Below are 27926 nucleotides of genomic sequence, written 5' to 3'. Positions count from 1 at the left end.
CACACCCCACCCACACAGGCTGGGATCCTGGTCAGGCCTGGACCGTAGTGGTTTCAGCCACACGGTAGACATGAATGTTGAAAAATGCTTGTGGAGTGAAGGATGAATCCATGACTGAATGAATGAATGAAAACATTTAAGGAAAACCTGGATCCTCCTTCCTCTGTCCAAAGAGGTATGGGGAAGCCTAGCACACTTCTCAGGTACAGAGCACTCTCTCTGCAGCAGCAAGGTAAGGTGGGCAGAAGAGTCGGGATTAGCTCTCCCAGAGGGGTCCCCTTCCTAGCCGGGGGTCCCCTGTCTCCCGGACTTCTTTCGGAGGCTCCAGGGCTGCTGACATGCCCGCTCCAGGGCTCCCTTGACCTAAATCCAGCCTGGCCTCCAAAAGCAGACCAACTCTGCCTGCAAACGTGTAAACCCAGGCACACCTTAGGGGCAAGACCCAGGGAGCAGCGGTGGCCCTGGAGAGCTGGGTGTGAGGGATGGGAGTCCTGCACAGTGGCCTGGCCCGGCGTGAGCAAGGACCACGCAGCAGACGGCCGAGGAGACAGAGTGGGTCTCTGGCCCGGCGAGAGGCAGCGAGTAGTCCCATCCTTTCTGCCCTGATCTCAGGGGCCACAGTCACCTGTCAGCTATATAGCTGCATTACCAAGCCAACAACCACAGGGTTTGTGAAGCTCTTTGCACGAGGCCAGGGCTGCAGGGGAAGAAGCACAGATAAGGGTCCCACGGCCTGAGCTCCAGTCCTGATGCTTTCACTGCCTCACTCTACAGCTTTGAGGAGGTACTCAGCCCCCTCGAACCTTGAACCCCTTGAAAACCGAGAAGAGCCGGCCGTGCTTCGTCTCTCCCTTAGAATGTTAACGTGAGAGAGGGGCCTTCCACACTAGCCAGCAGGCCTCCCACTTGACAGGAGAGAGACCTGGGCTCAGAGATGAAGGGACACGAGCAAGGTCACGCAGCCGACCAGCGGCAGAGCTGGGTTCAACGCCAGGTCTCTGACATCTAGGATGACACCTGTTCCTCTGCTTCCGGCTAAACGACGTGGATTCACACAGAAGGAAGAGTATCGCAGGGGCGTGGGCTCTGCGTCCCCCAGCAGGAGACCCGGCAGGCAGGCTGCACACGACAGATCGCCTTGTACAAACCTCAGGGAGGAAGGAGTCCCAGCACCTGTTTCCACCCACTGTGCTGGCTGCAGGTCCTCCCTGGCATCCGGTGTTGCCCTCCCTCTCACCTGCTGAAACCCTCTGGGGGCTGTTCTGTCGTCCGTGTCTGAGCTCAGGCTTACTCAATGATGTTTGCCTGGGCTTACAGGACAGCCCTCTCCTCCACGCAAGGAAAATCCATTTGGGTTGGACTTTCACGGGGTATAAGATGGTTTCCAGCAAGAAGATAGAGAAAATATGATGAGCGTTGTTTTATTTCTTTGAATTGCTAGAAACCTCTGATCTTTGGGGCGCTGAGCACACCACATAATCCTTTTCTATCATCAGTGGCTCTTCCTCAATCAGTCTTCAGACCGTGGTCGCCGGGGCCTTCTACATCTTCTTTGCTTTTGCTTTCCTCCCTTTGTTTGCTTTGTACAAATTAAGAGCTTTATCTTGGCCTGACTGGCCCGTGACGGGGAGCGGGGAAGGGGTGGGAGCGTTGAGGTTTAGAGTCTTCTTCTGCAGTTTCAGGTCCAAAATATCAAAGGTTGTCTGTATCTCACACTGCAGCAGCTCCTTCAGGCATTCAATCTGGATGTGAATGGCCTCGTTGATGAGATTTTCTAGCTCCTGAAAGAAACGGAATGTGGCTGGTGAGCAGGGCCTGGGGAAGGCTCAGGCCGTCTGCAGACACAGTCCCACCGCAGTTGCAACTTCTCAACACAGCCGCCTCCTTTCTCAGTGTGCTGGCATCTTCCATTCCCCCCCAGACCTACTCTCCATCTGTCTCCACCTCACTCTGTGCCCTGGGAGGCTGACTTTTAAGGTCTGCATCACCCAGCTCCCTTGACCTGTGGCTGCTGGCTGAGTTCAGCCAATGGGAGACCCTGGCAGGAGATCTGAGGGTGGGGAGACGAGGAAGTCTCTCACCTTCCTGCCGGCCAGCTGGGGTTGGACATGGCCATGGTCCTCTACCTGCAGCTGCACTTCCCTCCCTGTGGCCCTCTCCTACAGCTCTCTTTTTGCTTCCTCTCTCCTTCCTTCAGGCGTACTGTGGCAATCACCCCATTTGAGTGTGTCATTTATTGTTCACACTGCTCTGGGCTCGGAGGCCAGCCCCATATCCCCTACTTTCTGATTAAGTTCCAGATTTTATTTTCTCTGGGCCCCGCAGCATGGTATGTGGGATCTTAGGTTCCCGACTGGGGATCCAAACGGCACCCCCTGTGGTGGAAGCTCAGAGTCGTAACTACTGGACCACCAGGGAAGTCCCTGGTTAAGCTCCATTTAGATGCCAGCCCCCTTCCTTCCTCTTCTGCCCTCATCTCATTCTCACATCTCAAAGCTCCAGTTGCAGGCTTCATCGGAGGGGTCAGGGGAAATCGCTCAGAGAGTGGGTGTGTCCCCCAACTAGCCAGACTGGGGAAGAATGAAAACTCAGCCACCACGCGCCAGCTTAAACAGGAGACCCTGTCTGTCATCGCAATCAGGATCATGGCATCATAAAATCCTGGTGACAGGGACCGTGTAACTGTGTTTCTCCAAGTTCCCTGCCCAAGCAACCCATCAGTAGCGGAGAGGTCATGCTTGTCCTGGGAGTGTCAGGGGACATACCTTGAGTATCTGGTTACCTATAAGTCATTGTTTTGAGATCTCATATTTTAACTTAGAATCCCATGCAAAATCTCACATTTGCCCTAGAAAAATAGCGTTCTTCCCCTAGGGCGTCGGGGAGGATTGGGCTCCGAGAAGACGCACTATGTTTATCCTGCGGTGTTGAGTGTCCCCAGCTCAGGGCCACTCAAGAGTGGAGGGGACTCTAGCCTACAAGCTCCACCTGGCAGGGACCAGCAGGCCTGGTAATGGAGGTCTGCAGGGGAGCTGGGGGCAGCAGGAGGGGAGGCGGCCCCTTCCACCCGTGGCCTTGCCCACGTATCTTGGAAGGTCCCTTGAAGGAGGTGGAGACAAGCCGCTGCTTGTGTTCTGTTGGGTCCCCGCTCAATGCATGAAGGGCAGCCGATGCGCTATTTACCGGGAAGACTTAAACTTAGAAGAGTATCATTCGTTCCATTGTATTCATTGTTGTTTAGAGATTTCCCCAATGTTTTATGCATATTTAAAGGAATGCGTCCCAAAGCCACCCACTCCTTGGCTGACAGTTCAGAACCAGGACGCTTTTGGAACACAGAGTCGCTGAGACTCCCCATTCCCACCCAGCTCAAACCTCCCTGACACACGCACACATACATACACACACGCACATACTTGTCCCTGTGTTCAAAAACAAGCCACAGTGATGCTATCAGTGCCTACATATAGTTAAAAAATGAATTTAGACTCGGCCAGGCCCTCAAGGAGTTGGCTGCCCTGGGACCAAGCTAGTAGCCATTTATTGAAGAGCTGGGCATCAGGGACTCTGGCTCCTGGAGCCCCAGGAGTCCTTAAGACCTGCCAAGAGGGCAGCCAGTTTCCTAGCTCCACACACGCCCCTGGGCCGCTGGCTCCGCCCCTCCCCCACCCCATCACATCACTGCCCTGAGCTGTCTGTCCCCTACGGCCCTTCCTTCTTTTCCCCACTCCCCGCCCCGCCCGGGCATCCTCCACGGACGCTGGCTCTGCAGCAGACGAAGGGCACTGAGGAAATCTATGGTGGTTCGCAGCCTGGGGGCTCTTTGGGCAGAATCTGCAGTGGAAAGGACTTGGACTTTGGGGCCCACCAGACCTCAGTCCAAATGTAAACTCTACCACAGGCTAGCTTGGGGACCTTGGGCCAGGCGACTAAAGTCTCCGAGCCTCAGTTGTCTCATCACTAAAATGGGGCCACGAATTATACATCTCAGGGATGTTTCATGAAACGTGCACGCAAAGCCTGTCCCCTTCTGCCCCCTCCTGGTGTGTGGACCTCTTGCGGGCCTCAGGGTCCAGCCCGGACGTCCTCTTTGTGGGAAAGGACGTTGGTGGGGGGCAGGCGAGCCTCCTCCCGCCCCAAGGACCCCACCTCACCTCTCTCTTCAGGACATGGTGCTGCCACCTGGGCAGCTCCGGGAGCAGCTCCTGCAACAGGTGCTGCTGCTCTAGTTGCAGGGCCTCCTTCAGCTGCAGCATGTAGGCCCTCTTCTGCACCTCGGCCGCGCTGAGCTCCACCACCCGCTGTTCGTGCTTCCAGACGGCCTGGTCCTTGCCCGCAGCCAGCGGGAGGGGCTGAGGCGGTACATACACCTCCAGGTGAGTGACGGTCAGCTTGACGTCCTGGTCCTGGCCCAGGACGTACTGGTAGAGTTTGTAGTGGCGGATGAACGTGTTGTGGAAGTAGTCGCACTGGGCCAGCAGGTGGGTGGTGTTCAGCTGCCCCCGGTAATCTCTGAGCTTCTTCCCCAGGATCGTCACAGCCTCAGTGGTGGAGCAGCCTGTGGGCACAGAGGGGCCGTGCATCGAGTGTGAATGGGGCTGAAGCTGCATTGATGGCTGATTGATAGACTTGGACCCCAGAGTCCACGTCCTACCAGCTATTCTATGTCACCATCTATTAGGTCTTGAAAGCCGTGGAGTGCATCATGTTTCCCCTTTTACCTTGGCCTCTGGGATGCTCGAGGCAATTTTACGCAGTAGCTTACCTTTATCCCATTTGTTCTGATATGGTTATCTCACGCCTTATCTCTATTTTGACACGTAACTCTTGTTTTAAAGACTTATTTCAGCTGTGCTTTATGTTGTTTCCACTTCAAACCCTTTGGGAAGGAGATGAGGGTATAAAAAAGGATTCTGAATCGAGTGGAGCATGAGATGATTGGAGAGACATTATATTGGCGACTTGTGTCACAGAGTTCGGCAAGTGTAGTTTAGACCGCGCAGAGATCAATCATCTCTGAGGGTAGCACCGGGCAACGTTCCTTGGAGGGTAAACCGCCTTCTCCCATGTCCTCCCTTTCACGCCTCTTGTTCACAAGCCTGTCAGAAGCCTGGGGTAGGGGTGTGGTTGGGGCTGGGGCAGGACTCTCTCCAGCGTATGATTGCATCTTAAGACAGGGATGGTTCATTAAAGGGTCACGGCTAAACGAGGTACGTGTCCTGTGAACGGACCCCGGGCAGGGAGAGGGCAGAACAAGGGACAGAGAATGACCCTGGCCCCAGTGCGAGGAGACCTGAGTCCTCACACAGATGCCGTCCCCGAGGCGCACTGTGAACTCTGCCAAGTCTCACCCACCCCCTGACTCAGGGTCAGCTCTTCAGATCAGGAGCTTGGGCACAGGCTTTGGGGGATTCCACAACTCCGTCTACTGAAGACAGAGACCAGGCGGTGCAGGCGGGGAGCCTGGCTTTCCTGCTGGGGTGGAGGCCAGCCTGCCCGTAGATACCCGTCCTCGCTCCCCCTGGGGGTGCCCCCCACGGGGCCCTGGTGGAGTCTCCCCGCCCCAGCCAGGGTGCCCCATGCGCCTTCAGGAGGGGCTATCTCAGCCTGGCCCGCACCGTTTGTTTCTCAAACCCTCCTCACCTGCCGCCGATTCTGTGTTCACTTTGGCCCCCCACTCTCGGCTCTGCGTGGACCTATTTACCTTAACTCCCCCCTGAGTCCTGAGAAGGTAGAGGTATCAGGGTCTTGGAGAAATATTAGTACATGGAGCACTGCTCCACCTTGAGCCTCGTTAGAGAGTGCTGGGGAGCGTCACTGGGATTTAGGCTTCAGTTCCCTGGGGGATGGAGGGAGGGAGGCCCCGCCACTGTGCAGAATTAAAGGTTAGCGAGCTGTGCTTTCCCTTCCTTTCAAGGCAAATCAGCAGACTCCGAGGCCTGAGACAGCGCTCTGTCTCAGGGGGGTGGAGGGAGGGCCCTGGGCCTGGATGGCTGACGCAGCTCCGTCCCTTCCCAGCTGTGACTCTTGCACCTCCATTCCCTCGCGTGTAAAATGGGGGATTGTCACGTTTACTTCATAGGACTGTTAGGGGGACCAAATGGGATGACATGTCCAAGTGCCTCGCACAGAACGCACTACAGGGTAGTAATCAATGAATGCTGTAGGAAAAGAGGCATTTGTTTCTGTGCTGTGAGGAAAGTCTCTCCTGGCCACTTCTTTCATTCTATATTTTCATCTCTCCATTGGTCTTTTCATTCATCCATCCATCTCTCCATCCACCCATCCAGTCACTCATCATCCATTCATCCGTTTCTCCACCCAATCATCCATCCATCCATCCATCCATCATCCACCCATTCATCTATCCACCCACCCATCCATTATCCATCTACCCATCCATCTCTCCATTCATCCATCTCTCCATCCATCCAACCATCCAGTCACTCATCGTCCATTCATCATCTCTCCATCCATCAACAATTAATTTGTCAAACTCTTACTGGGGGCCTATTAATTACCAGGCACTATGCTAGGTTCTCGCAATATTATCATGTGTCTTATCAGATGCAACTCTCGCCCTCAAAGTTCTCACAGGAGAGATACACGAGCAAATGCTAATACACGTGTAAAGAGGAAGAGAACTGGGTGATGAGGGATGCTCAGCTAAGGATGGGGTTCCCCTGGAGAAGACGATGCATGAGTGACATCTCAGAAGCTGAGCAGGACTGAGCCGGCAAAGGTGGTGGGGGAGGCATGGCCTGGGTACAGCGTAAGCGAGATCAGAGGGGCAAGCAGCCACGTGGCACGGGTGGGGAACAAGACCGAGTGTGTTGTTGTTGGCACCTGAAGGTAGAGGCAGAAAACGGCAAGCGTTGAGTGGAGAGGGGGGTGGAAAGCACACGGGAGGGCCTTGAGTGCTGTGTTCAGAAGCCAGGGCTTTGTACTCCAGGCAGTGCAGGGCTTGCCCAGGGAGACTCTGGTCACATGGTGGCCTGTGGGCAGACTGCGGCCCAGTCCGGACTGGAGTGCCAGGTCAGCAGGCGTGGGCAGAAGGGGCAGATTTGAGTGGCGGGACTGATGGCCAGATGTGGAGGGGGATAGAGGCCTGCCTGGCTCCCAGGCTCTTCCTGGGGACCCTTGGGGAGTGGGGGCGGGGGACACCAAGAGCATATGATAAGCGTGGGACATTTACCTCTGTTGTGACCCCTGTCCTCAGAGACCTTCCAGTCTGTGGAAGAGGAGACTGTTGAACAGAGGACATCCCCTCTTTGTTCTCAGCCCCCAACTCAGAGCTCTGTGCTCAGTAGGGGCCGATAGGTATCCAGTGAGTAAATGAACACATTCTGACATGTGAAGTGTGGTGAAGGAGCTGTTCATTTATCCCTTCAACAAATATTCGTTAGGGGCCTTCTTTCCATGTGTCAAGAACCCATTTATGGTCCAGGAAGGTGGTGAAAGGCTGGGGGGAAACACACAGATAGTATAACCCTGCTCAGGGCTACGTAGGGCTGGGCAGGTGCACAGTAGAAAGAAGTGACTTTCTCAGGGAAATCGGGGAGCAGTTCCCTGAGGAAGTGGTGAAGGAGCTGAGATGAGGAGTGTCAGAGGAGTTACTGGGCAAAGAGAGGTGGAAAAGAATGAAAGCAGGGAGGGGAAACAGCCTGTGCAAAGGCCCTGTGGTTGGATAAAGCGTGGCCCATTTGAGGAAATGAAAGACTGGGGGTTGGAAGGTTGGCAGGCTAGAGAGCATCCAGTGGGTCCCACTGTTTCTCACAGGGGCCTCCCAGACCACTCCACCCCACACCACAGCCTTATCAGCTGGTTACCTTCCTGTATTAAGCAAAAGTTGAAAGTTAAATTTACTGAAAATAGTTTTTAAGAAATTAATTTTGTCCATTGTTTTGCCAGAAAAATAACAGTTTCGAATGACATTTTAAGATTTGCTTGCATTGCTCTCATCATTATATATTTGTATAAATTCTTCTTTGTCTACATAATTTACGCACATAAATAAGTCACATTAAAATTTACTCAGAAAGTATAGTTAAGTTCAACGTTGACAGCTTTTCAGTTTTTAATCTAACTTTCAAACGTTATTTAGTCATCTTTAACCTTGCATCGAATACGAAAGGTAAACTTTATGTGTATAAAGCAGATATACATATAGTATATAATCAGACGTACAGAATACCTAGGATATTAAAATTCGATAGCAGTGGGCAGTTAGGGAAAAACATCTAAAATGGCTTCTCAGAAGGATCCAGCAATCCCACTTCTAAGTATATACCCAAAGAAATGAAATCAGGGTCTTGAAGAGATATCTGCACCCCCATGTTCATGGCATTATTTACAAGAGCCGAGATATGGAAACAGCCTAAGTGTCTGCCATGTCTGTAGACGAATGATGGTTAAAGAAGTTGTGACACACACACACACACACACACACACACACACACACACACACACACACACACACCACACACACACACCACACACACACACACACACACACACACACACACACACCACACACACACACCACACACACACACACACACACACACACACACACACACACACACACACACACACTGGAATACTATTCAGCCTTAAAAAGGAAGGAAATCCTGTCATTGGCAACAACATGGATGGACCTGAAGGAGATTATGCTGATTGAAATAAGCAAGACACAGAAAGATAAATACTGTGTGATTCTCCTTGTATACGGAATCTAAAAAAGTGGAACTCGTAGAAGCAGAGGGGCAGGTGCAGGGATCCACACCTGGTTCAGAGTTTCTGGGAGGCAAGGCTGAAGTCTGGGGGACTGGGCTGGGGGACAGACGGCCTGAGGTCTTCAGTCTGCAGAGGGTAACAAGCTGTGTAGGTCACATGAGAGTGCTGGACTTCGTCACAGAAGCTGGGCTCTTGAACCGGAATTCATGAAACGCAAGGACATCCGAGGAAGGGCTTCAGGACTGACCGGGACCCCGGAATTGCACCTCGAATTTTGCATGCACATTTTTTCTGGGGAGAGTGCACGTTAGAGAGAATCATCAAATTCCTAAAGGAAAAGTGAAGAACCTCGGCTCAGAGCTGTGGACCACTCAGAGGCATTAAGCTGAGAAGCGAGATGTCAGGCAGGTATTTCCGTAGGATAGTACGTGGAGGACGGCGGGGACAGCCAGTGAAGGTGTCCCAGAGGGCAGGCAGCAGTGTGGGGTCATCGGTCTCTGATAATCAAAGCTGGACTTGAGGCCTGTATGGAGGCATCTTTGTGTGAACTTGGTGAGGTGAATCATGGAAACTTCTCTGGGCTCTGAGGAACTGGATTTGCAGGAAGGCACCCTACTCCTCCTCCCACCTGGCCAGGCAGCACGTGGGGCTAGGGTCACCTGCACCCTCCAGATATGGGCAGCCCTGGCTGCCTCGTTCGGCTAGGCCAGCCCTGGTCTTCTGCACTCGGCCCTGGCAGCCACGCATGGAGCCCAGGTTTGAATCAAGTGCGCGAGCCCCGTCGCGCTGACACCCGCAGGTATCCCAGCTGCCTGTCATCCTGGCAGATGCCCTCCTACGGGCTTGGCCGTGGCCTCAGCCATAGAACACAGGTGTGGCCTTGTCCCGGGTCAACAGGGAAGGACCCCTGGGCTGACTTCTAACTTTCAGCCCCAAGACATTCTTTGGACCAGTTCTGGTTTTCAGCAAAAATTGTCCCAAGCTGGCTCAGTGTCCCAAGCTGACACTTGGCCCCCAGACCACCCTCCATTTGTCATGGGTTGAGAAGCCCCTGATGACTCAGAGAGCCAAGGATTAAGTCTCAGGGAGAAGCCTCTGGCTTCGGGACGACAGATCTGTCCTTGCAAGTTGCTCTTCAATTACAGGGAGTGGCCTTCATTTGCATTGGCTGCTAGGAACTTCCTGAAGACGGGTCCGCAAGGGCCTGGAGGCCAGTACCTGCACCGAGTACAGGGGAGGGGCGGAGGGGAGTGCGGGGCCAGAGCGTGGGTGGAATAGCCCAGTTGCTCCAGAATCAGGGCAAAAAGGCACTGGGCCTGGATGGGGCGCTCTGGGCTCCCTCCCGCCCATCCCTCACGGGCTGGGTCTGGGTCTGGGCGAGGGCGAGCACAGGGGTGCATCCTGGGGGCTTGGGAAAGGAGAAGACGGGCTGTTCCTTCGGGTGGGTGAAGGGGAGGATCCAGCTGCCACTGGTGCCCCATGACAAACCAGTTTGTTTGCCCCTGCCTTGGTTGTGAGGGGAGGAACCCAGTCAGGCTGCAGCCTGGCCCGGCTTACCCTTCCCAATACCCGAGCACCTATCAGGGCAGCCTGGGATGGTGGGAAAGGAAAGTCCGCCACTTCACCCTCCACTTCACCCCCATCCGGCGTCCGGAATGCTGCTCCCCGCCCCCTTTCTGCTCTTGAAAAGGTTCTGCCAAACTCATCCGCCCCGCGGCGCCGTTGCCAGCTCAGAAGGGATGTGTTTTCCTTGGCGGGGAGAGGACTCTTGTTCAGGGGGCTTGCTCTGTGGCCCGCACGCCCTGGGTCATCTCAGGCTCCGCCCAGCGCCTCCCAGCAAGGTGAGCAGATGTAGCCACCATCCCCACTTTACCTGTGAGAGAAACTGAGGCTCCAAGAGGTCAAGGGATTGGCTTCAGGGCACACAGCTGCTGAGTGGCAGAGCCAGAATTCCAGCCCCAGCCTGACCGGGCAAGGCCCCTCAGCAACCAGACCTAAGAGGCTTGGGCTTGCTTTGTAGACCCTGGAGATGGACACCGGAAGGGCCGGTTTTCCAAAGGTTGTTTTGCAACAGGTGTTACATAAAAATGCATGGCCTTGAACACACGCTGGATCCAGGGAAATTAAACAGATGTCCTGAATATGCTAATGAGCTCAGCAAAATATGCTAATAGGCTCAGCAAACGGCCAAAAAGGGTTGAGCCTATGCGATGTTTCTTAGATTTAGTTGAGGCAAATACAGGCAGACCTTGGAGATATTTCGGGTTCAGTGGCAGACCGCTGCAATGAAGCGAATATTGCAATAAAGCGAGTTTCCCAGTGCGTATGCAAGTTATATTTACACTATAGTGTAGCCTCTTACGTGTGCAATAGCCCTATGTCTAAAAAACAATGTGCATACCTTAATGAACAAATATTTTATTTCTAAAAAATGCTAACCATCATCTGAACCTTCAGCGAGTTGTAATCTTTTTGCTGGTGGAGGGTCTCGCCTGGATGTTGAGGGCCGCTGACCAGTCAGCACTCTGACCACCGTACCAAGGATCTGGTCGTACTGCACCTTGCTAGCCACGTGCTCTGTTTTCAGGCACCATTCACAGTCACGAGGAGGCCCCCAGTGAGCCCAGGGCACCCCTGGCCTGAAGATGGCCTTGACGCTGGGGCCGTTCCTTAGAGCCTGGTGTGGTTTGAAGAAGCACAGACTGGGGATTCAGACAGCTGTGGCCTCACAGCCTGCTTCTGCTTCTTAACCACTTGTGCGAGTTATTTTGCCTCTCTGGACATCAGTGTTCTCATCTGTAAAATGGAGGCAATAAAAACGTCTACCTCGGGCTTCCCTGGTGGCGCAGCGGTTGAGGGTCCGCCTGCCGATGCAGGGGACGCGGGTTCGTGCCCCGGTCAGGCAGGATCCCACATGTCGCGGAGCAACTGGGCCCGTGAGCCATGGCCGCTGAGCCTGCGCGTCCGGAGCCTGTGCTCCACAACGGGAGAGGCCACAGCAGTGAGAGGCCCGCGTACCGAAAACAAAAACAAAACCAATAACAACAAAAAAGTCTACCTCGTGGGGTTAGATGTGGGCATATGCGATGGAGCTTTCCGAAGCGCCAGGTACACGGGGGCACTCAGTACATCACGTGGTTGTCAGCATCGTCATCGTGAAGATTCTAGGCGTGGCCTCCAGCTCCCCGGGGACTGTGAGCTATTCTGGGATAAATCTGGCTTTCCAGAGGATCCCGCATGCTCCTCGGGCGATGCATTCCTAGAGGAGCATTCAATCCTCTCCCTCCTGGGTCCTCACCTGGAAGCTCTCTCTACCTTGCTGGGGGTGGGTCATGGATGCTGACGTGCTTTTTCTCCTGGCCACACCGGCTGCTGAGGTCAAAGGATGGCTGGGAGTTGGCTGTCCCCAGTTAGGGGGTTCAGAGGGTAGAGGAAGGGGCAACTCTCCTGGCGAGACCATTTACTGAATAACCCAATAGTTCATAGCTCTCCCCAACAACTCTGGAGCATTCTCTTCTCTCTCTCCCTGCTACTGTGAGCTCCTCAGTGGCAGGAACCTGCTCGAATGGACCAGATTTCCCAATTCCAGAGGATCTTTCCAAAAAAACTCTGGACGTGTAGCTGTTGCCCAGTGTTCCGCTCTCAGTAAATAATAATACAACCAGCCTACCCTGGCATGCTACTTCAGAGTTTTAAAGCATTTAATTATCCATCAATTTATTTAATTGGTCATAATCAACTCATAATAGAGGTGACTGCTGTCATTTAACAGATGAGGAAACTGACGCTTCGTGGACCTATGCAAAATCAGGACTCCAACCCAGATTCCCCAGCTCCAAGGCGAGTACACCTCAGCTCCTGAAGTATTTTTGAGGAGTGAACAGAAGATATGACATATACAGAAGAACAGCACTTCCACTAGGGCATTTTAATTTTATTTTTATTGTGGTAAAATATACACAACATAAAATTTACCATTTTAACCATTTTTAAGCGCACAGTTCAGTGGCATTAAGTCCATTTGCACTGTTGTGTAGCCATCACCACCATCCATCTCCAGGACTTTTTTCATCTTGCAAACCTGACACTCTCTCCCCGTTAAACACTAAGTCCCCATTTACCTTCTCCTCCCAGCCCCTGGCAACTCTAGTTCTACTCTGTCTCTACAAATCTGATCACCCTAGGTACCTCATAGAAATGGAATCATGCAGTATTTATCTTTTTGTGACTGCTTTCTTTCCTTTAGCAGAATGTCCTCAAGGTTCATCCATGTTGTAGCATGTGTCAAAATTTCCTTCCTTTTGAAAGTTGAATAATATTCCATTGTATGTACAGACCATATTTTGGTTATCCGTTCATCTGTTGATGGGTTTCTTCTACTGTTTGGCTATTGTGAGTAATGCTGCCGTGAACAAGGGTGTACAAATATCTGTTCCAGTCCCCACTTTCACTTTTTTTGGGTATATACTCAGAAGTGGAATTGCTGGATCATAGGATAAGTGTATGTTTAATTTTTTGAGCAAGTACCCTGCTGTTTTCCCGTTCACTAGGTTTTTTGTGTTTGTTTTAAACATAAACCAATAGTCACATTAAAGGAAAAATCTACCTACACATTAAGATTTAGAAAGACTTTGTTGTCCTTTTAGAGATTTTCTCCCTGTTCACTTTCCTGGGACTCAAAGGGCAAACACAGGGTTGGGTATTTTAAAGACTGTCATGGGCTTTTGCCCAAGTTCTTCTCTTTGTCCATAGTGGTCCCCTGCCTTGTCTGCTTAGCAAATGCACCCCTCACCCCCATTCCTCAAGAGATTGGCTAATGCTAAAGAACTTTGGCAAGAAGGACTGCCAAAACTCTGGGGCCAGATGATCTCAGGGTTAATGCTGGTTTTGTTTTTTACTGTGTGACGATTTGCAAGTTACCTAACCTCTCTGAACCTCAGTTGCATCATCACGAAATGGGGACAGTAGTACCCACCCAACAGAGCTTGGTGTGAACATTAAATGAGATGATCCACGTAGAGGGCTTGTATGTCAGGACTGCTGAGTGGATGTCCGCTCTTCTCCACGTCCTGGCGCGGTGTTCGGGCGATGCTTGCTGGACAATGGCTGAGTGAGTGGAGCAGGATTAAGCTGATTTGGGAGGGTTCAGAGGTCAGAACGGGAGCCAACAGGTGGAAGGCTCAAAGAGACAGATATCAGTTCAGAAGCAGGAAGAAATTTCTAGAAGCAAGAGCTTTATCAGCGGAGAAGTGAGGAGGCATTTAGCTGGGGAGAGAAATCCTGAATAATGTGTGTGTGTGTGTGTGTGTGTGTGTGTGTGTGTGTGTGTGTGTGTGGTGGGAGGGGCCTTGGATCAGGTGACCTCTCGGGTCCTCTTGACTCTAAGAAGCCATGGTGATTTCCACTGAGCTGACAGTCCCCTGTAGCCACATCTAGGGCATCGTGTGTGCCCTCTGCAGCCACCTCAAGTTTGGTGAGGGGCATCTGACTTTGCATTTCATCCTCCTCCTCATCGTCATCATCCCCGAGATGAAAATGACCACTTAATCCCACCGTCTCAGGGACAGGGCACTGTACTGAGACTAAAAGTTGGCAACTTCTTACCCGTCCCTTGTCCCCTCTGCTGCTGGGGAGCTCAGAGACCGGCCAACACGTCCAGCCGACCGAGGAAGAACGTGGGAAGTTAGAGGGAGAACAGGGAGTCATTCCAAAAGGCCAGAGCTCTGGTCCCCAGGGCACCAGTACCACCTACCCACACTCGGGCACATCCATGCAAGAACACATTAGCCGACGGGCACAGCTCCCACTCTGGGCTGGGCCTACGCCACCCGCCGCATCGGAGCCATCCTGCTGGGGCCAGGATCCCAGGCTCGTGCTGGGAGTAGCTCCAGGTGACCAAGTCAGGAACCCAGTCCCCAGGTGTGCCACCTGGCTTTCCAGGTGCTCAGCTCCCCCGGCAGGCCAGCAGCCTCATTCCACTCACCGCAGGGCTGTGGGCTCCTCAGCTTCTTACGTGCCCTGTGTACAGATCCCTCAGGTCAAGATGGAAGGTCCCATGGCCAGGGGTGGAGGCGGGAGGGCGGGGTAGGGGGTGTGCTCTGCTGTCAGACAGACCTGGGTTCAAATCCTGACTCCACTTTGACCTGGGGCAAGCTGGTTAAACTCTCTGGGCCTCAGTTCCTTCATCTTTAAAATAATGCCCATGATGCAAGGTCACAGTGAGGCTTACAGAGGCTACATGCGGAAATGCTAGGATCTCTGTGCCCCCGTACGCAGCAGGGATAGCCCCTCGGGGAACGTTGGGGAAGGTTCCACGGCATGGTTTTGATTTCTGGCCGACTGACGGGCTCATCCTCTCCTGGTGGGCTGTGACCCCACTCAGCGTCAGGGGCTGTGTTAACACAGTGCCCCCCACGCCCCCTCGCCTCCGCCCAACGCATATGTTGAAATCCTAAGCCCCTGCCCCTCGGCATGTGACTGAACTTGGAGATAGCGTCTTTACAGAGGGCATTAAGGTTAAATGAGGTCATGTGGGTGGCCCTAATCCAATAGACTGATGCGTTTATAAGAAGAGATTAGGACAAGATACACAGAAGGGCCATGTGAGATACAGAATGAGGCCACAGGCCGAGGAGAGAGGCCTTGGAAGAAAGCAGCCTTGCTCACGCCTTGATCTTGGACTTCCAACCTCCAGAACGATGAGAAAACACATTGCTATAGGTGAAAGCGCTCAGTCTGCAGAACTTGATTACGGCAGCCCGAGCAAATGAGTACGCTCAGGGAGGGATCTCTGGAATGAGAGCTGAACCTTTGCCCCAAGAGATGCTCTAAGATCTCAGTCAGCGGCTTCTGTGGAAACTTCCACTCTCCATCAGCAAAGTTGCCTCCAAAGTCCTCTCCTCCAGGTTTGGTCTGAGAGGCGTGGGGTTAGGGCTGCCCAGGAGAAAGCTGCTGGACAGGCAGCCTTTCAGGAAGACAGAAGGGCCCCTGCTCTCTGCGGGGCCGCTCCTGAGTGGCTGGAGGCTCGCCAACGTGGACAGATGCTTGGGGGCTGGTGGCGTGGCCCCGGGCATGGCCGTGAGTGCGCTGGCAGGCAGAGGTTGTGCAGGGAGCTTGGGGGAGTCATTGCCTCCCTTCAGCCCTGGGCTGTCGGGGTCGGCTGGAGTGGCTGCCTTCCATCCTACAGCTGCCTGGATGACATTTCCGGGAGAATCAGGAGTGGCCGTGGGTAGGACTGCAGATGCCAGTGCCGTGACGCACTTCACCGGACACTCGCCTGGCCGCCTCGTGCCTCCACCAGCCGGTCATTGAGGCCCACTTCCTCCCAGACTCAGGATTTGGGGGCCAGGCCAGCAGGAAAGGGGTTCTTCCTAGCCCAGACGTCCAGGGGGAACACCAGAGAGAAGCCAGTGGCTGCCAGATGTCGATGACGACACAAAGCAGAAGCTGCAAAGTGGCTGAAGTGACGGTGGGCAGGTGGTCACAGGCCCCGGGCGAGCATCTGCGCTGGCTCGGGTGCCTGCAGCCTTGAGTGAAGCCTGGGGCAGGGGGAGGCTGCTCTCCACCCGCTTCCCCTGCTGCAATGTGCCCGTCGGAGATAAGAATCGTGGGGCTTCCCCAGGCACCCTGAACCTCTGCAGCTCCCCGAGGTCCCCAAATGGCCCAGCATCTCTCTCCTTTCCTCTCCGGGACCCGAGGCAGGGTATGCAAGAGCTGCTGCTTCCTGTGATTTCCTCCCACCGGGATGGGGCTGGCAGCCTTCTGTCCCTCTGTGTCCAGACTGGTGACCTCACCCTGGGCCCCAAGGACGCAGCAGGATGGGATCTGCCCGGGGCTTCCCGGAGGCTGGCAGAGGAGGTGCCGACTAAAGGACTGAGACCAGGACGTCCTGGTGAGCCATTTGCCAGCACGGAATCAGCTTATGCTTTTGAATAATGGGCCACGCTTTCCCTCCCGGTTCTGAGACTCGATTGGGCCGGGAGATAAGCCGAGCTGGCGGCCGTCCTGGCAGAGCTCTGAATCATTGTTGTGCAAACATGACCCTCCTTAAGGGCTGTCTGCCAACTTTGTTACCTAGTATGCAAACAGAACTCAACCATCACTAGCCCTAGGTTAACCCCCACCAAAAAAAAAAAAATTCATCCCTGGAGAAGCTAGCTTCCAAGAAGAGGGACAGCCCACTGTGGACTTTAGCCGAAACAGAAGCTGGAAGGTGAGCTGGCCGGTCAGTGTGACCGCCCCCACCCCCCCCCACCCCCCCCGCCCGGCTGTGTGCATCCCACGGCCCACGACCTGTGATGGGTGGGATGTGCCTGGGGGAAGGGGACACGAGATGTGAAGGACTAGAGCTCATTTGGGATCTGACTTTCCTGCCCCTGATGGCCAGGGTCCCCTAACAGGGGGAATGAAGAGACACCATCTCCTCATGCTGGTGGGTACTGGGCCCTCCTCACCAGTGCGCCCGAGGGCGGGGCAGCTGCATTAGGGGCCAGTCTGGACCTCCATTAGGCGGGCTGATGACTTGAACCCATCTGCAGTCCTGCCTACAGGGGGAGGGAGAGACAAGAAATGGCCCAGACAGCAAGACCCCGGGTGGGGGGGGGGCGGGGCAGCGTGCAGCAACCTCTGGTCCCAGACCGCCAGCCTCTGTTGTGCGGCCTGCCTCACCTCCACGGGGAGCTAACCTTTTCCTAGCATTTCCTACATGCCTCCCACTCTATTATACTCTGCAGGCCCTGCCTCTTTAGTTTTTCCAACCGCCCTATGAGTTGGAACTATCATGGCCCTATTTTAGAGGTAAGGAACGGAAGGCACAGAGAGGTAAAGTACTGCTCTCTAGGTTGCACAGTAATGTGTTGGAGGCAGACTTGAATCCAGGTCTACTGACTGCAGAGTTTGGTGCCTGATTGCTCGGCTATGCGGCCTTTAGCCTGGCCCAGCCTGGGCCTGGAGCTGCTGCACAGTAAGGAGGAGCGTCTGGGGGAGAGAGGAGGTGCCCGCTGAAATTCCACCCCTGCCTCTGAGGACTGATACGCTTGTTCACGCTCTTGTGAGTGTTCCAGTTGTGGGTTTCTGGGAGGCAGTGTGGGCGTGGTTCTGCGGGGTGATGTCGGGCCAGCGTGGCCGCTTCCTACAGCAGCAGGCGCCATCCTGATGACAACGTGACGGGGCCTGAGGTGCGTGGGCCTAGCTCAGGAGGCCGGGTTCTCGGGTGGCTCTCCCCTGCTGCACCCACACTCTGCACCCTCCAAGCCCAGAGTCAGCTGGAGTCGGCACTCACAGCGGGTCCGTTAGCCGGGGGTGGAGCCGGGACCGTCTTATCTGCGTCTTTTCTTGCAGCCCCACTTCGGGGACGAGTCTGCAGTTTGCTTTACCTCCAGGCGCCCTGTTCCCTGCCCGTTGTCCTGCCCTGCTCCCTGCGACGCATCTGAGGAGAAAGGGCCTGGGACCATCTCTGCTGCTCTTGAGAAGGGGCTGAGGTGACTCCTGGACGTTTGGAGACTGCTGTGAAGCGGGATCTGCACAAAGTACAGCCACACCTGATCGATCAGGCCGTCTTGGAATCACATCACCCCCGTCGCATCTCCGGGTCTTTGTGGTCCCTCCTGAAACTAAGGGCCAGTCCTCACTGAGCGCTGACGAGGCACCAGGCGCTGTGCTGTGGGCTTCATCGTCATGAACTCAGTCCTATGAAGGGGGCGCTCTTGTTTTTCTCCTTCTCTCAATGTGTAATTAGAGGCTCAGAGGTGGTGTGGCTGCCCAGGACCTCATGTCCCGCAAGGGACTGACCTAGGATTTGAGTCTTCTCTCCAGGTTTGGAGCCTCCAGATGGACGCTATCTTTGCCGAATCCAATTTCAGGCACTGGGAGCCCACCCAAAGGCTTCCTCCTACTTGATGTGTGTACCAGCCATGTTTCACACATTTGGAGCTGATTTAAAAGTAAGAGGAAAATCTTGTAAGCTGGATGTCCCAGGATCAGGAGTTAAAAGATGCCAGAAGGGGAATTCCCTGGTGGTCTGCTGGTTAAGCTTCTGCGTTCTCACTGCCAAGGTCCCGGGTTCGATCCCTGGTTGGGGAACTAGATTTCACAAGCCAACAATGGGCCAACACTGACAAGACGGAATCAGTGGGGATGATTGTAAAGCCTTGCATGTGCATTCAACATTGCCATGTGCAAGGACAGGATTGGGAAAATGGCTAGGGATGGTGCAGTGCCTGTCCAATATGCTTGTGACGTTGATGCTGATAAAGAAAATATACCCATAGGCTATATGAATGGCCAGGACACGGCTGATGATAAAATCCCTGGTCACTTCATTGATCAAATCGCAGGTGGTGTTGTGTTGGATCTAGGTGCCATATTTTAAGAATGATATTGACAGGCTTCCCCGGTGGCGCAGTGGTTGAGAATCCACCTGCCAATGCAGGGGACACGGGTTCGATCCCTGGCCCGGGAAGATCCCGCATGCCGTGGAGCAACTAAGCTCGTGTGCCACAACTACTGAGCCTGTGCTCTAGAGCCCGTGAGCCACAACTACTGAGCCCACGTGCCGCATCTACTGAAGCCCATGTGCCTAGAGCCCATGCTCCGCAACAAGAGAAGCCACTGCAATGAGAAGCCCGTGCACCGCAACGAAGAGTAGCCCCCGCTCGCCGCAACTAGAGAAAGTCCGCACGGAGCAACGAAGACCCAACGCAGCCAAAAATAAATAAATAAATAAAATTAAAAAAAAAAAAAAGAATGATATTGACAAACACAAGGATGCCCAGGGAAGGGCAGAAAGAGAGGGGGGACGGGGTGGGGAGGTGGGGTGAAGGGATCTATGGAAATGATGCAGTGTTAAGAATGATAAAGACAGGAAATAGTCCAGTGGAAGATTCTGAGCAAGGGAGGTTGCCCAGTGTCTTCAGTCAAAAGCTGATGTGCTTTGGGCCTTTTCTCACCTTCCAAGATGGCCCACACTCTGTCTATGGAGTGTGTTTCTCTGTGAATAAACTTTTTTTCTCTTTAAAAAAAAAAATGGTAAAAGGCACTTGGAGATGTCCAGTCGACATGTGAAGATATAATGGTCAGACTGTATGAAGCCCATTCAGTATCTGCAGGGCCAGCCCACTGCTTCTAGAGGACAGACTTTGGACGTGTGAGTAGAAGGTGCGGAAGACGGGTGTAACTAAAGGAGGAATTCCTAATGATGAGAGTGGTTGTAGAAAGGAATGAATTGTCTCAGAAGGAGGGAGCTCCCCATCGCTTGGAGTGCCAGCAAAGGCTGGGAAAACCTCGCTGGCTGGTTGAGGGGTGTCCCTGCAGTAAAGGGAATTACATTTTCTAATCACCGAGTCTCCTAGCAACTCTAAGGTTTAGGTCTACCAGACACAGATAGACTGTACTGGTAAGGTATGTGACAGGCAGAAATACTGAAAGCCCAGTGCAATCTAATCTCCTCAGTTTGAAGCTGGGTTTGCATCATCATCAACTGTTTTTCAAGGGCTCAGCCTGTGGAAGGCTCTAATGGAAACTTGAAAGAGTCCGAGTTCCCACCTGCTTGGGGCTGACATTCTTCTCCTGCAGTCAGTGTTTGTTCTGGCCACGAGCCACTGAGGCGCTCAAACAACAGGGCTGAACTCTGGTAGCCAGGCGTTGCTGTGAGCAGTGGGGAGCGGGACCCAGAGGGATGCCAAGAAGGCCCTGAGGGGGCAGGGGGTGTCTCGGGTGGGATGAATTTCCCAGGGATTTCTGGGAAATTTCTCTGAAACCAGCCCATGAGCATTGCCATGTCTTGCTTAAGCAAGACAGGCTGGGACCTCTGAGTTGGAATGCTGGCCTGGAGGAGAGACATGGAAGGGCACCCGGGCAGCTCAAAAAATAAAGAAAAAGGCTGATGCAAGTGCACATAATATGTGTGGTAGGAACACGGAGTGGCTTGAAGCAGAGGAGTGATGGGATTTTATGTGTGTCTGAAAAAAATCACGGTGCAGTTTGGTGAATGGGTGCAGACATACAAGATGTGAAAGCCGTGGACTAGTTAAGAGGTGGTGGTGGATGAAGACGTGGTGAAAAGTGGTGAGACTGGACGTTCGGGTGCTGCTCATAGGACAGGTGGGCGAGCTCTGGGTGCATCTGGGACAAGGCATTGTGAGTCCTGTTTGCTTCGCAGCTGTTTACGATCTTGGTCAGAAGGCCAGTGGAGGACCTCAAATTACAGATTACAAAACTTTCATACTAAAACAATTGTTCAAAATAAAGAAAAGTTTCCCCAGAAGTACATAAGGCAGTGTGATATTGGCAAAACGATAGACAAATAGACCAACGGAGCAGAATAGAGCCCAGAAATAGACCCATGCAAATACAGGTGACTGATCTTTGACAAAGGAGTGAAAGCAGTACAGTGGCGTAAAGACAATCTTCAACAAATGGTGCTGGAGCAAGTGGACATCCACACGTAAACAAACAACAACAAAAGAATCGACACAGACCGTACACCCTTCATAATCATTAACTCAAAACGGGTCACAGATCTAAATGTAAGACACAAAACTCTTAAACTTCTAGAAGACAACAGGAGGAAATCTAGATGACCTTGGGTTTGGCAATGACTTTTCATATACAACACCCAAAGCATGATACGTGAAAGAAGAATTGATAATCTGGACTTCATGAAAATCAAGAAGTTCCGTTCTGCAAAAGACAGTGTCAAGAGAATGAGAAGACAAGCCACAGACTGGGAGAAAATACTTGCAGAAGACACATCTAACCAAGGACTCTTAGGCAAAGTATACACAGAACACTTAAAATTCGACAATAAGGAAAAAAACCTGACTGAAAAAAAGGGTAAAAATCTTAACAGACGTGTCACAGAAGAAGATATACAGATGGCAAATAAGCTTATGAAAAGATGCTTCACATCATATGTCACCAGGGAAATGTAAATTAAAACAATGACAGACCACAACATGCCTATTGGAATGGCCACAATCTAGAACCCTGACAACACCAAATGTTGGCAAGGATGTGGGGCAACGGGAACTCTCATCCATGGCTGGTGGGGATGCAAAATGATGCAGCCACTTTGGAAGGCAGTTTGGTGCTTTCTTACAAAACTAAACATGCTCTTACCATATGATCCAGCAGCTACCCTCCTTGGTATCTACCTAAGGAGTTGAGAACTTATGTCCACGCAAAAACTTACAGATATTTCTTGCAGCTTTATTCATAAGTGACAAAAGTTGGAAGTAACCAAGGTATCCTTCAGTAGATGAATGGATACATAAACTGTGATATATTTAGACAATGGAATATTATTCAGCCCTTATATCTAGACATTGGAATATTATTCAGCCCTTAAAAGAAAGCAGCTCTCAAGCCTTGTAAAGACATGTAGGAAACTAAAATGCATATTACTTGTGAAAGAAGTCAGTCTGAAAAGGCTACAGACTGTATGATTCCAACTCTGTGACATCCTGGAAAGGCAATACTACAGAGACAGTAGAAAGATCTACCTTCTGCTCATTGAGGGGGAGGGAAGGATGAAGAGGTGGAGCACAGAGAATTTCTAGGGTAGTGAAACCATTCTGTATATATATATATATATATATATATATTTTTTTTTTTTTTTTTTTTTTTGCGAGCCTCTCACTGTTGTGGCCTCTCCCACTGCAGAGCACAGGCTCCGGACGCGCAGGCTCAGCGGCCATGGCTCACGGGCCTAGCCGCTCCACAGCACGTGGGATCCTCTGGGACCGGGGCACGAACCCGTGTCCCCTGCATTGGCAGGCGGACTCTCAACCACTGCGCCACCAGGGAAGCCCCGTTCTTCATATTTTAATGGTGGATACACACCATGATACATTTGTCAAAACCCTTAGAATGCATAACAGCAAGCAGGAACCTTAATGTAGACTATGGACTTCGAGTGATAATCATGTATCAGTGTAGGTTCATGGACTGTAACAGATGTACCCACTCTGTGGAGGGGGATATTGACAACGGGGGAGTCTGTGAGTGTGTGGAGACAGGGTTTCTGTGGGTGATCTCTATACCTTCTGCTCTATTTTGCTGTGCACTTAAAACTGCTCTAAAAAATAAAGTCTATTAAAAAAACAGTACAGCCTGAAACCATAAAACTCCTAGAAGAAAACAGTGAAATCTCCTTGACGTTGATCTTAACAATGCTTTTTTGGGGGGTATGACACCAGAAGTAAAGGCAACAAAAGCAAAAATCAACAGGTGGGACTGCATCAAATTAAAGCTTCTGCACAGCAAAAGAAATGATCAACAAAATTAAAAGCCATCCTACAGAATGTGAAGAAATATTTGCGAACCATATGTTCCATAAGGGGTCAGTATCCAATATATGTCAAGAACTCATACAACTCAGCAGCAAACACCCGAATAATAAAATATTAAAAATAAAATAATAAAAATGGGGAAAGTATCTGAATACGCCTTTTCTCATAGAAGACATACAGATGGCCAGCAGGCACATGAAAAGATGCTCGACGTCACTAATCGTAAGGGAATGCAAATCAAAACCACCGTGAGATCTCACTTCATACCTATTAGAATGGTTATCCTCAAAAAAACAAGAGATAACAAGCCCCGGAGAGGATGTGGAAAAAAAGGGCAGCCTTGTGCACTGTTGGTGGGAATGTACATTGATACAGCCACTATGGAGAACAGTATGGAGGTTCCTTAAAAAACTAAACATAGAACTACCACATGATACAGCAAACCCACTCCTGGGTATATATTCAAAGGAAATGAAATCACTCTTGAAGAGATATCTGACCCCCACGTTCATTGCAGCGTTATTCACAATAGCCAAGGTATGGAAACAACCCATGGATCCATTGACAGACGAATGGATAAAGAAAATGTGAATATATACTATATATGTGTGTGTGTGTATATATATGTATATGTGTGTACACACACACACACACACACACACACACACACACACACGAATATTATTCAGCCATAAAGGAAGGAAATCCTACCATTTGTGACAACATGATGAACTTTGAGAGCATTATGGTATGGGAGAAAAGTCAGAGAAAGACAACTATTGTATGATCTAACTTATATGTGGAATCTAAAGAAAACTGAACTCATGGAAGTAGAGGAGAGATAGGTGGTTGCCAGAAGCATGGGTTGGGATGTGGGCAAAATGGGCAAAGGTGGCCAAAGGGACAAACTTTCAGTTATAAGATAATTACGTCCTGGGGATATGATGTACAGCATGGTGATTATAATGAACAATTCCGTATTGTATATTTGAAAGTTGCCAAGAGAGTAGGCCTGAAAAGTTCTCATCACAAGAAACAAAATTGTAACGAGGTGAGGTGATGCTCGTTAAACTTATTGTGGTAATTATTTCGCAATATATTCATATATCAAATCATGTTGCATACTTTAAACTTATACAGTATTGTATGTCAATTATATCTCAGTGAAGCTAGAAAAAAATAGTACAAAGAAGAATTTCCCAAACTACTTAAAGAATAAGTGACCCACCTAATGCCCCACCCTCCAGGATCCTTTTGTGTTCATTTCCTCACACAAGGACATTCATAACCACAGCCACCAGAATCCGGAGAGCACCGTCGACACGTCACTACTGTCCAATCCCAAGACCTGACCCAAGTTTCTCCAGCTGTCCCAATAACATTCTTTACAGCAAAAGGACCCAAATTGGGACCACCTTTCGTGTTTAGTGGACACGTCACCTCAGTGTCTTTCAATTTGGAACAGTTCCTCTATCTTTCCTTGCTTCTCAAGACCTTAATGCTTTGAAGCTTACAGGAGAGGGACTTTGTGCAGTGCCCCTAATTGGGAGTGTTTTTTTTAATGACATCATGTTCTGAGTCTTTGCTAGAACCATCACAGAAGGAGGCTGGCTAATTCTTTTGCATCCCGTCAGACGGCAGCGTATTCTGTGTCCTCTTATGGATGGATCATTTGATTAAGGGGGTGTCTGCCAGGCTACCTCACTGTAAAAGCGTTCTTTTCCCCTTTGCAATCAGTGAGGTTCTTGGGAAGTATGTAAATATCCCATTTCCCATCAAGCATTCACCCACTGGTGCACCTACGGATGATTCTTGGCCGAGTATTACTACGATGGTGGCCATGGATTTGCTAAATGGATGAATCGGCAACTCAGAGCCTAAGGGGTGGACAGATGTGGCCACAACCCCTTGTGCCACGGATCACGGGGAGAGATGCTTACCCTCTTCTCCTGAAGCCCAGCGCAGGGTAGGGGTGGGAGAGACGCTCCCTCCATAACCTGACTGTTGTTCCCCCATCCCTGCCAGCAAGCTGACGCCTGTAGAGGATTCCCTCAAGACACTCAGCAGAGCAAAAACTGATGCTGGGAGCAATTTGCAGTCTCTCAGGAGTACCGTGAAAAGTCAATGAAGGGCTTTAAGCAGAATAGCGACACATTTATGTTAAGCAGAAACAAAACAAAAATTCTAAATTATGGTCCCTCCTTCTCTCTTTTCTAAAAAACAAAAATTAACTTCCCTCTGAGCCTGCTCTCTACCAGCTGCCCCAGAGTTATGGGTCTAATGATGAAGTTCATACTAAAGTGTAAATGACTGACTGAAAAGCAAACACCCCTGGTTGCTTTGTGAACAGCTTGGCGTGGTGCAAGAGTTTCCACCAGGGAGATCAGCGATAAGACTCAGCAAGGACATTCTGTTTGCTCCACTTTCCAGAAAATCTGGACGGGGACCCTCTTTGTGAGCATACGAGGAGGCTAAATGCCAGGGAAAAAAAGGAAGGGGCTCCAGGCTCCTCGGAGAGCTCCTGGGGTTGTGTGTCCTCCCCAAGCCTCTCTGACTCCTGCCCTGGATGCCCCGTACCTTTGGTTTCTTTGAGCAGCTCTTCTGTGAACTTGACCACCTGGGCCACCTCTACCCAGGGGAAGCCTTTGTCCGCAGCGAAGATGATACTTTCGTAGAGGGTGTCCAGCAGGATGCTTCTGCGGGAGTCTCTGAGCTCGTCAAACTCTTCCCAGTTCAACAGTCTCCGTAGGTGCTCCCGACCTTCTGGTTTCTGCAGGGCATGATATGTGAGGGGTGGTGGATGAGACTGAGGAATCAGGATGCCATCGTCACTGGGCAAAACACTACTGGGGGCCCAGCATATGCTCCCCAGCATCCTGAAATGTGACCCAGAATGGGGGTAAGCTTGGGCAGAATTCATCTTTCATTTCTGGACAGGTTTCCCTCACCTTTCTAGCACTGCTCCTTCCTCTGGGTGTTCTCATGCTAGCTGCTGCAGTTCCAGGTTTCTACACCTCCAGCAGGCCTCAAGTCCTGAATTATTAGGATCTTTGCTTCCCCTTCCCTCAAACAAAATTTGACATTCCTCTGAGACGACTCCCAACTAACTGCTCCAGAGATGGCGATCTGATCATGAAATTCATACTAAAGTGTAAATGACTGGCCAAGAAGAGGTTGGGAGATGCAATGCTTTAGCAGAGAAATGTGTCTTGCTTGGTGAAGCTAGGCGATAGAGACTGGTCAGGGTACCTCTTATTCCCCTCTATAGGTTAGGATTCATTTTACTTGAGAGTTCGCCTGGCGCTTCCAGAAGGTTCTTAGAGATCACACCGACACATGTAGGAGAATCCAGTGCCTTTCAAGGAGGGGGTAAGAAAAGGTGTGGCATGAAGTGGGCAACCACCAAACATTGGAGCTCCCCTGGGGTGCGGGGAGGGGAACGGATGGAAGACGGTGCCCGAGTAAGGCCCAGAGCCTTGTCTCAGCCCCTGGTCACTCCTCTCTCCACCCCTGCAGCCCTTTTAGATCTCTAGGTTGGCACCTGATGGGACAGCTGGCTGGAAGATCCAGGGAAGGTGGTGAAATCACAGGTCCCGGGCCGGGGCCTTCCCCAACCGTTTGAGGCTGCCGGTCAGAGGCTGACCTGTGCACAGAGCTGGCCTGGGGTCTTCTTGCCTGAGGTCTGCAGCAGAGCCCGGACACCCCTCTGTGGACAGCTCAGAGGCCCGGGCCCTGCAGGCTGGATTCTCTGCACTCCGCAGGTGCCCACCTTGCTCATGCCTTCCGGCCTCAGAAATGGTTCTGAGAAACCATCAAAATCTGCCCCCTTCTTTGCCCTAGAGACACAGACCCCACCCTCTACCACACACACAATCACACACACACACTCCCTCCACACGTTGGCGTACAATCCCAGAGGGCTCACAGGGCCCTGGAGCTCCTGGTGAAGGTGGCACCCCTGTGACGGGCCCTCCTTGGAGTGCGGGGGGTACACAGTGCCTCCATGCCCACCTCCTCTGTCCCTCCGCACGGGCTCTGCTGCATCAGGCCCAGAAAATAGCCCCAAGCTCCAAAGGGCTGGGAAGACTTTGGCCTGGCATCCCCCGGGCACACACCCGTGGCGGGCGGGCCTCAGAGCTGGCGTGCTGGGACAGGAGATCCTGTCCAGGGGTCCCTCGGAGGACACACCTCACTCTTAGATCCATCTGAACACACTCCCTTTGAAAAGTCACGTGTTCTCTTCACCTGAAGTTGGAAGACTTTTTTCACTCCCTGGGGTGTCAGGAGGGCCATGGCCTCTACGTCCAGTTGCTAGGAGACCTAGCCAGGACTGACAGAGCTTCAGGCTTTGTGAGGTCATGAAGACCCGCTTGGAGGTGGCTCTCCCAGGCTCCTGCCTCTGGCCCTGCTCTCCAGCTGGCTCTGGGTCCCAGCTCCCCACACCTGCTCGGCCACCTGGAACTCTTTCCTATCTCCAGCCTCCCCCTCATAAACTGTTCTCCTTCAGGCAGTGAGCCTTCTCAGGCTTCCCTTCACACACACACACACACACACACACACACACACACACACACACACACACACACACACACACACACACACACACACACACACAGTCCCCCATGCTCCACCACCAACCCAAGTCCCACCCCCCTCCTTCTAAGCCAGGTCCCGCTTCTCCGCTTCCTTCCACAGTAGGGATCTGTCTCTGTGGGAAGGCGAGTCCTGCTTCCCCCTGCCTCCCTGCCCATAAGCCCCGACTCCGTGCCCAGGAGCCTCAGGGGGGAAAGCCCGGGGCTCTGGGGGAGTCGCTGGCGGAGCTGTCTGGTCCTGGGTTTGCCTCCACTGGTACCTGCCCAGACTCTTCGGTGTCGGGCGTGGCCAGGGGGGGTCCTGGCCATG

At 52.1% G+C, this 27926-nt stretch overlaps 1 protein-coding gene across 1 annotated transcript; it reads right to left on the bottom strand.

Annotated features, from left to right (window-relative positions):
• Positions 1-1541: 1541 nt before the first annotated feature.
• Positions 1542-27317, bottom strand: LOC309824221 (uncharacterized protein C8orf74 homolog; the record flags this gene model as incomplete). Its single annotated transcript, XM_082656936.1, has 4 exons — positions 1542-1781; positions 4155-4558; positions 25602-25794; positions 27270-27317. The coding sequence occupies 4 exons, from the start codon at positions 27315-27317 to the stop codon at positions 1542-1544; spliced, it is 885 nt and encodes a 294-aa protein (XP_082513062.1).
• Positions 27318-27926: the final 609 nt, after the last annotated feature.

The sequence above is a fragment of the Grampus griseus genome (assembly GCF_964374135.1).
Source record: "Grampus griseus genome assembly, chromosome: 6".
NCBI lineage: Eukaryota > Metazoa > Chordata > Mammalia > Artiodactyla > Delphinidae > Grampus > Grampus griseus.
The sequence above is the reverse complement of the archived record's forward strand: the minus strand, read 5'-3'. Positions and strand labels throughout refer to the sequence as shown.